At 34.0% G+C, this 9,441-nt stretch overlaps 1 protein-coding gene across 1 annotated transcript; it reads left to right on the plus strand.

Annotated features, from left to right (window-relative positions):
- The first annotated feature begins 4,169 nt into the window (after window positions 1-4,169).
- LOC133871529 (carotenoid 9,10(9',10')-cleavage dioxygenase 1-like) lies at window positions 4,170-9,041 on the plus strand. Its single transcript, XM_062308963.1, has 13 exons — window positions 4,170-4,305; window positions 4,512-4,649; window positions 4,762-4,870; window positions 5,140-5,399; window positions 6,812-6,991; window positions 7,103-7,181; window positions 7,453-7,534; window positions 7,613-7,675; window positions 7,840-7,981; window positions 8,104-8,437; window positions 8,529-8,593; window positions 8,686-8,850; window positions 8,931-9,041. The coding sequence occupies exons 1-13, from the start codon at window positions 4,198-4,200 to the stop codon at window positions 9,039-9,041; spliced, it is 1,836 nt and encodes a 611-aa protein (XP_062164947.1). The 5' UTR covers window positions 4,170-4,197.
- Window positions 9,042-9,441: the final 400 nt, after the last annotated feature.

Here is a 9,441-nt window from a genome sequence, read left to right on the forward strand (position 1 = left end):
GATAAACCCTAACCCTAAGTATATATATTATATAGCTATATAGCTATAAATCATAACCCTAAGTGTATATACTATATATAGCCATAAACCCTAACCCTAAGTGTATGTACTATATATAGCCATTGACCTAATTAAGTGTATATACTATATATAGCTATAAACCCTAAGTGTAACTATTATATATAGTTATAAACCTTAATCCTAAGTGTATATATTATATATATCGATAAACCCTAACCCTAAGTATATATACTATATATAGTTATAAACCCTAGCCCTAAGTGTATATACTATATATAGCTATAAACCCTAACCCTAACCCTAAGTGTATGTACTATATAAGGGACTAAACCATAAGTATTTAATTTATTATGTAGCGCGGAACCCTCAAAATAATTGCATTTACTATATATAGCCATAAATAACAAGGTTACTATATATAGTTTCTAAACCGTTTACATGCATGCATATCTATATATATAGTATTAATTATAGGTTTTTTTTAACTTTGTTATGTTTTTTTTTTTTTTTTTTTTTTTTTTTTTTTTTTTTTTGTTTCTAAACGTAGATGGTGTACAAAACTAAACCCTAATTTGAACTATTTGGTTTAATTATATATATATATAGCACCAAATTTGATTTATTTATGCATATAATACAATATGTAAATTAGGTTAGGGTTTACGTACTTACTAGTATACCATATATATATAAATAAGGAACCTAAAAAATATAAACTCCAAGTATAGAATTTACATATAGCATATAGCTTTAAAATTTAACTTTATGTGTATATGCTATGTACACCGTAATTTCATAGATTTATATGGTTAATAAGATAAGGAGTTTTTTTTTTTTTTTTTTTTTTTTTTTTTTTTTTTTTTTTTTTTTTTTAAAAAAAATTAAAAAAACACAATTTTTTTTTTTAATATATATTTGGGAAAAAATAACAGTTGCCACGTGTATTTAATACACGTGTCCAATTGGACGCGTGTATTTTTACACGTGTCCAACTAATACACGCGTCCAAGTAGACACGTGTATTTAATAAATACACGTGTCCAATTGGACGCACATATTTATACACGTGTCCAATTGGACACGTGTATTTTATACACGTGTCCAATTGGACACGTGTATTTTATACACGTGTTCAATTGGGGTGATTATACAACTAGCCATGATGTCAAAAAGACACGTGGCTAATTGGACGCGTGTCTATAGTAACCGGTACTGTAGACACGTGTCCAATTGTAAAGTTTTTTTGTAGTGAGCGCACTGCCCTTCCGCAGTCATATCTCATTTTGTTCTATCTCTGCATAATCATTAGCAACATGGGACATGTGGGCCACTCTCTCATGCCTCCTTTCCGCACTATGGCAAAGATTGTGTGCTCTAGCAGTTGGGCTGGTAAGCTCGCATCCAAATACCAATTAATTCACCCAATCAAAATCAAACATAGGCTGTCACTTAGCCTACACACAACATTCACCCAAAAGTCCTAAATCTACCATAATCTCGTCTTTATATAATTTACACCAACAGACTCGTCCCTTATTATCATATCATTTCTTCTGGTCGATGGAGTCTAATGCTCTGATACCAAACTGTAATACTACCAAGATTAAATAAATATATTTACTTAACTTGGAGTGTTACTCGCAGTATCATGAACCAATTAATTAATAATTAGCTAATTTCACCATGCTATACTAACACGAAAAGCAAAATCAATTAATATGATATTTTTAACAATATATCTTTAAAACATAAATAAGTATCATCAATTATAGACTCAAGGCCTCCAAATAGACTTTACAACTACAACTAACGCAACCTATCAAACCAAGCCATTAACTTGGCAACTTCATCCCAATGAATTTTACACTTTATCTCTCGAAAAACCTGCTAATCTGTAGAATACCGGGGTGCTTCACAGTAGAAAAGAAACAACAATGTAAGTCCACAACTTGCTATGAAAATTATAAATAGAATTTCCTATAACCCACATATAAAAAGGACACGTGTCCTTTAAACATGTGAGAAGCACATGTTTTTATAATAATGCTATTAAAAAAGCATGTAAGAAGCACATGCTATTTAAATAACATGTGCTTCTCACATGCCAAGGGACACATGTTAATCTTACATGTAGGTTGTAAGAAATTTCTTACAAAATGATTTATAGGAAATTTCTGTCTGAAAATTATTACCTAAGCAATTATGCACCGTAAAAAATGTAGTATATTTTAAAGAAGTGATAAGGCATAATTCCTGTAACAATCACTGATATTTTAAAGCATGGAAATCAAATTATATATGTCTATATTCATTTAATCATAGCTATCATCCATATGGTTTATCTAAGCCCTAAACCTCTTGTTGGTAGGGTTGACGCTTTCCCGAGGGACCTTTAGACAAAACTAGTACCCCGAATATTACCGCATACAGTCATTTAGTAGCAGCCCAACCGAGTTTGACCTCGAGTGGCTTACGCTACTAGCAAAATCGTAACCGTGACCCAGGGTCGGCTCTTCCCCTAGGCGCCTTAGGCGCTCGCCTAAGGCCCCCATGGAAGAAGCCCCCAATAAAAATATTGGTAATAGTAGATAAATAATAATAATAATAATAATTAAGGGCCAATAACACTACGACAAGCCAAAAAAAAAAAATGCATCTTATTTTGAGTCTCTCTCATTTGGAATTCTCATGAAAAAATCAAACTAAGTTCTAGGAACACAATTATTTTTATTTTTTAAAAAAGTGGTTTATCTCTCATTTGATAGACTCTACATCTCTCCCATAGGAAAACCAACCGTTAGATGCCTAACAACACAACTATTTGTAAAATAAAAAAATTGCATATATTATCTCTTCTTGTTCCCTAGGACTCCACGTAGAAAAAAAACCAACTGCCAAGCCAACTACCAAGAGCCATAAACTTGTCATGGCATGTTTAGAACTCATGAAAAGCATGATAAATCACATTGATGGAACACTAACAATATGAAAAAAGAGTTTAAAATTCATGATTTACCTTAATGAAGATGGAACAACACCAAAATCACCCCCTTCTCTATCTAGAATGGGGTGTGTAGGATGCATTGCGGAGGAGTGAAGTCTGAAGGGTGGTGGTAGCTTTTATAGGCGTAGGTTAGAGTGGATAAGGCTGATCAATGATATGGATATTAACTTAAAATTACTTTTCAAGCAGGGTTGAATGTTCGGTGTACTACTTTGAACGTTCAGAGTATTGTTGGACAAATGGTCCTAGCTAGGTTTTCCTTGAACATTCCAAAGATAAATTGAATGTTCGAATAAAAGGAGCCCACTTTGAATGTTCCATGGGAACCTCAAAAGTTTGGCCAGGGTATTTTTAGAAAACAAATATCTCTCTATATATATATTTAAAATTTTAAGAAAATTGACTTAGGGTATTTGTTGGATAAATTAGAATATGAGTATTATTTTATAAAACATGATTTATAACAGATAATTACTCATTATTTTTATTTTATTATTGTGGGGTATTAGAGGTAAGGAGAGGCACTTGAAGAAGCTAGATTGGGCAGTGAGAAGCTTGTTGTTCGTACCGGGTCTTAGCCATTATAAAGGGTTGTAAGTGTCTGTGTCTGTATTTTGTGTTTTGTTTACGTTCGCAATCTCTTGATTTTGGCTGTCATGGAGTAATTTTACTTTTAAGGTGAGCGAAAGGATTTACAGTTGGTAAGCAAACTAATTTTGTAATGGGTGTGATGATATTAATGTTTATTGTTAAATAATTTTATTTTATTGTGATAATTATTGCTTGTTTGTTTTGGGGTTAGAACTCCGTCCTTTAGTCCTTTGAAGTATGTCTTTACTTTTAAAGCTGCTATAAGTGTGATTAGTGGGGTATAATTTGACAATAACGAGACTATATATATATATATATGAACAAAACCAAAAGAGGCCGTGTAAATGACCTCATCGATCCCCTATAATTTATTCATACACTTTTTAACATTTTGTAGTTAACTTGATCGATCTTTTCCAGCAATATAATTGATCAAGTTGTCTAATTAATGTTTACTTGTGAGTGTCAGCGCGCGGAATAGCTTGTGCATAAATAGATGGACGAGAGCATCTGGTTTACTATCTGCAAGAGTTATAGATTGAGTACTTCCCAACGGCCGGTGAGCGAGCTAGGCAGAAGAGATGGCAGCCTCATATATGGCATTTCAGGTGAATTGCAGTATTGAGGGGAGGCACTCGCTATCACACCACTTTGACCACTTGAAGACCTCACTGTCCTCTGTTTTCAGGGTCAGTTTCTTTAATTTCTCTCTACCTTTTATGCATGACGTATAGATAGAAAAAAGATTAATCCTTGGCGACTAGCAGAGAAGATTCATTTTCCATTCAAAATTAATGGATTAGTTTTGATCATATATAAGCAGCTAGCCAAAATCTAAAATTAAGCATCGATCATCTTCTAACAGCTAGAAAATTTTTCAATATTAATTAAGCAGCCAATTTTGAGAGAATTGCAACAAGTTCCGATGCAAATAGATGCTTCCAGAACCATCCGGAATGCTTCTCTGGAAATATTGAACGCCTTTGTTGATTCGGTGTTTGAGTTTTCTGACCAGCCATTGCTCCCATCTCAGGTAACGTTAACGTACGTACCTCCTAGCTTACATTTGAGCATAACAAACATGTACGTTGATCCTAGCTAGCTACTTTTAATCAGATCTCTTAATTCTATCAAATTACTTGCAGAGTAACTTTGCTCCTGTAGATGAAATGAAAGAAGCCCTTCTCATAACCGACATTAAGATTCAAGGAAAAATTCCCGATAATTTCCAGGAAGGTGTCTACGTCAGGAATGGTCTGTATGTTCTTGCACCATTTATATAAATTATCCTACAATATATTATTACCTAGCCTGATCATATGATATTAATTCTTGTTATATATATACTCTTATATATATATATGTCGTCATTCATATATATGTTGAAATGGATGGAATATATAATTAATGGAATATTAATTAATTCTATCTGTTTGGCTCATGGCCGGTACGTGTTTAAGAAATTGTATATTCTAATTAAAATGATATTTGTAATTAAAATGATATTTATAATTAATTTGCAGGACCAAACCCTCTTTTTGGAGCACTGAAGTTGACAAAGTCCATCTTTGGAAGGTCAAGCCACATATGGGTGGAAGGAGAAGGAATGCTTCATGCTCTGTATTTTAATAAAGACAGTGATGGGAGGTGGAATGTTGTCTACAATAACAGATATGTTGAAACCGAAACTTTCAAGCTTGAAAAGCAAAGAAATAAACCGTCTTTTCTCCCCGCCATTGAAGGCGATTCACCCGCTATTGTATCTGCTTATCTCCTGAATTTGGTACGTATTCACAATTAGGGTGTGTTTGGGATTGCGATTTCGTAGACAATAAGTGCGATTTTAAACTAAATCGCAGAACATAGATTGTTTGGGAACTGCGTTTTTAAAAATTGCGATTTGAAAACGCAAAAAATCTGCTTTTTCAAATCGCAGATAAGATGATGCTTTTTTGAAAACGCAGAATTTTAAAAGGTAAATTCGCGATTTTAAAGGCTAAACTGTGATTTTGCCAAACGCTTAACTGCGTTTTTAAAAATCACTTTTTTCAAATCGCACATATTAAAATCGTTATTTTAAATCGCACTTTTTGAAATCACAAACCCAAACGGACCCTTAATTAAATTACTAATTAACCTTCTTTTTCTAATTAATATATGGTTCCATTATTTAGGATTTAATACTTAGGCTTTGTTTGGTTTGCAGAATGACCATTCTATTCTTAAGAATAAAAGGTGGTGGAATGGAATGGCTATTCCTATTCTTTTGTTTGATAATAATTCACACTTTTAATCGGAGTTCAAAAGAAAATTACTAAAAAAACCGTACATTACATTATTATTATTATTTTTTTTAAAAAAAAATCAAATTAAAAAAAACCGAAAAAAAAAACAAAAAAAAATTGAAATAAATTGGTGGGTGGCCGACCACCCATTGCGGTGGCCGGCCACCCACCGTTGAACCAGAGGTGGCTGGCCTCTCGGGGTGGCTGCGGCCATCCCCAAAGTCTATCGGGAGTGGTCGGCCTCTCCTGATGAGAATCGGGGGTGGCCAGCCACCCCTGACGAGAACTGGGGTTGGCCTGTGCCACCCCCACTCGTTTCGGGGGTGGTACGACCACCCCCGGGAACGACTCAGTGATCCCCCCGAGGCATTCCAGGGTTAGTGCGACCACCCCTGGCCCTCCACAGTGATTGGCCGACCACCCAAATGGTTGGTCGGCCAACCACTTTGGGATTTAGATTTACTTTTTTCTTTTCTTTTCTTTTTTTCCTAATTTTTATAAAAAAAATATTTGAAAGAAAATAAAAAAATGAGGTTTTTTTTTTTTTTTGGGAAAAATGTCATCTTTACTCCAAGGAATAGTTATTTCTCTCATTTTTTAGAGAAATAGGTATTCATCTTCGTAAAGGAATAACTATTCCATGAAATATACCCCTGCCAAACTACAGAATAATTATTCTTATGGAATAGCTATTCCATTCCAGGAGTTTATTTCCCGAACCAAACGAGGCCTTAGATTTCCTAACAGCTAGCTTATAGATTATATTTCACAAGCATTTATCATTTAAACTTTAATTATATAAATTTCAGCTTAATTGTCAGAATAAGTGGGCATAATTCACGTTTGCAGGATATTAAAGTACTGGTCAGCTAAAGTAGGTTATATATCCTATTTTATTTGAATTTTGCAGCTGAGGTTTGGCAAAGTAAACAAGTACATAAGCAACACCAACATTTTCAAGCACTCGGGAAATTACTACTCAGCTGCAGAAAATCACATCCCACAAGAGATTGACATTTTTACACTGAAAACTTTAGAAAATTGGGATATCAGTGGAGCCTGGAAACGGGCTTTTACCAGCCACCCAAAGGTCCCTTCTAATTAATTGTCCTATATATTCAAAAATTGTTGTAAATAACTATATATTAATGGACTTAATTTTTCCTCATCTAGCTCATCATTTTATCATTTTATGTTACAGAGAGCTCCAGGTAGTGGAGAGCAAGTGATTATGGGGGTGGATGCTATTAAACCTTTCGTTGAACTTGGGGTCATTTCTGGTAAACTTTTCATTTCAAAAATGACAATGAAAATTGAAAAATGCTATTTAATAGACTGTTACACAGTTGACATTCATTTATAGAATGACGTATCAGTTAAAATCAGTAATTAATTTTTATTTTTTCAAAGGTTAATTTCCACCATTACGTAATTTCGGTTGTATTGTAATCCTATAATAGTCTACTAAGTAGCATTTTTTCTTCACAATTTTATTTTATTTTTTTGGGCGTAGTCCAAGCGCATTTTTTAGGGCCTATTTTGTTTTTGCAGCTGATGGAAAAGAATTGGTTCACAAAGTGGATCTCAAACTGAATAGGTGCAGCCTTTGTCATGAGATAGGGGTCACCCAAAGGTAAGTTAGTGATCTGACTTCCACTTAATTAGCTCGATCTGAAATTGATTAGTCCTTAATTTTCGTTTTGCTTTGCAGATATAATGTGATCATGGATTTTCCACTAACTATAGACATAAAAAGGCTTATTAGTGGAGGCCCGTGAGTGCATGTCATTTTGACTCCCATTTTTTTTTTTTTTTGTGGGACTTTAAATTAAGCATCGATATATATATATATATATATATATATATCTGTGTGTGTGTGTGTGTGTGTGTTGAAGCTACTACCTTGGGATAAATTTTTTTACCAAAATTTATGTGTAGATTAATAAAATACTGCAAGGAAGAATATGCAAGAATTGGGATAATGCCTCGCTATGGTGATTCGGATTCAATCCAGTGGTTTGAGGTGGAAGCGAATTATACATTTCACATTGTCAACACTTTTGAGGATGAGGATGATGAGGTACGTACGTAAAGTAATTATGGAAAAAGTGATCATACATATATTTAATTTGCTTAATCCATATATATATATAGAATAAGAAAAAGAAACACAATTATATTAATTAATTATTGGTTGAACAGGTTGTAGTATGGGGGTGCAGAGCCCTTGATTCAATCATACCAGGGCCTGATGCGGGTTTGAATAAATTTGAGTGGTTTTCCACAAGACTTAAATCTATAAATTCTAGGGTTACTGAAGATCAAGATAGTGGGGGTTGGAGTAGGGAGGATGGACTATTATTTTCTCGTTGTTATGAGTGGAGATTAAACACGCGAACCGGACAAGCTAGGGAGAGAAATCTCAGCGGAACTGAATTCTCAATGGATTTTCCTATCATCAATCCAAATTTTACAGGTGTTAAAAATAGATATGGATACACCCAAGTTGTTGATTCCCTCGCGAGCTCCACCTCCGGTATACGAATTTAATTAAAACCATCTATCATATCTCCATCGATCTCTGAAAAATTATCTCATATATATGAAAATTTGATAATTAATTTCAGGGATGGTTAAATTCGGAGGTCTAGCTAAACTACACTTTGAGGAGGCAGACGCAAGACTTTGTTCGGTACGTAAAGCCTTTTTTCTTTTTTTTTTTCATCCTGGCCTCTTCCATGCATGCACCGATGTTTGGTTATTAATTTCTAGTGTTTCAAGTAGAGTAATGGAAATTTGGAAGAGCTGATGATCAAGGTGGAATATCATCTGTTCGAGGAAAACACCTTTTGCACGGGTGCTGCCTTTGTCTTTAAAGAAGGAGGTTTTGAAGAAGATGATGGTTGGATCATCACTTTTGTTCACAACGAAGATACTAACATCTCTCAAGTTAGCCAATTAATTAATTAATTAATTTTGTATATATGTTATTTCGACTTTTTAGACATTTAATTGTTCCCTCCTTGCAGGTTTATATAATTGATACCAACAACTTTTCTGGTGAGCCCCTTGTCATAATCACATTACCATGTAGAGTTCCATATGGATTTCATGGAGCTTTCATGCCAATCTCTCATTGAGAACCTATGATTACACCTTTCGTCCAAGCTGGCTAGGTTACATATCAACCAACGTCCTTGATCGTACGTAATTGGGTGCAGTCGTGTTCGGATTATGTTAAAAAAAAAGAGTCCCTAGATTGTTTTGCAAGTTACAAATTGACCAGAAGATGTAGATTGAATAAAAAGTCTTTGTTTTTATGAGTAGTAGAATTAATTGCATTGCCCTAGAGGGCTTTGGTGTCATGTTGTCTAATAAATTAGTTTAATCATGAGAATGCAGGGTTACCAATTTCCTTTCATGAGTACTAATACACCGCTTCACCAGGAAAAATAATGCGAATAAAAACAAAAAGACAGAGAAAATAGAAAAGAAACTTACTGCTATTTAGTAGACTACTATACAATTGGGATAACGTAA

This window comes from Alnus glutinosa, chromosome 6, assembly GCF_958979055.1.
Source record: "Alnus glutinosa chromosome 6, dhAlnGlut1.1, whole genome shotgun sequence".
NCBI lineage: Eukaryota > Viridiplantae > Streptophyta > Magnoliopsida > Fagales > Betulaceae > Alnus > Alnus glutinosa.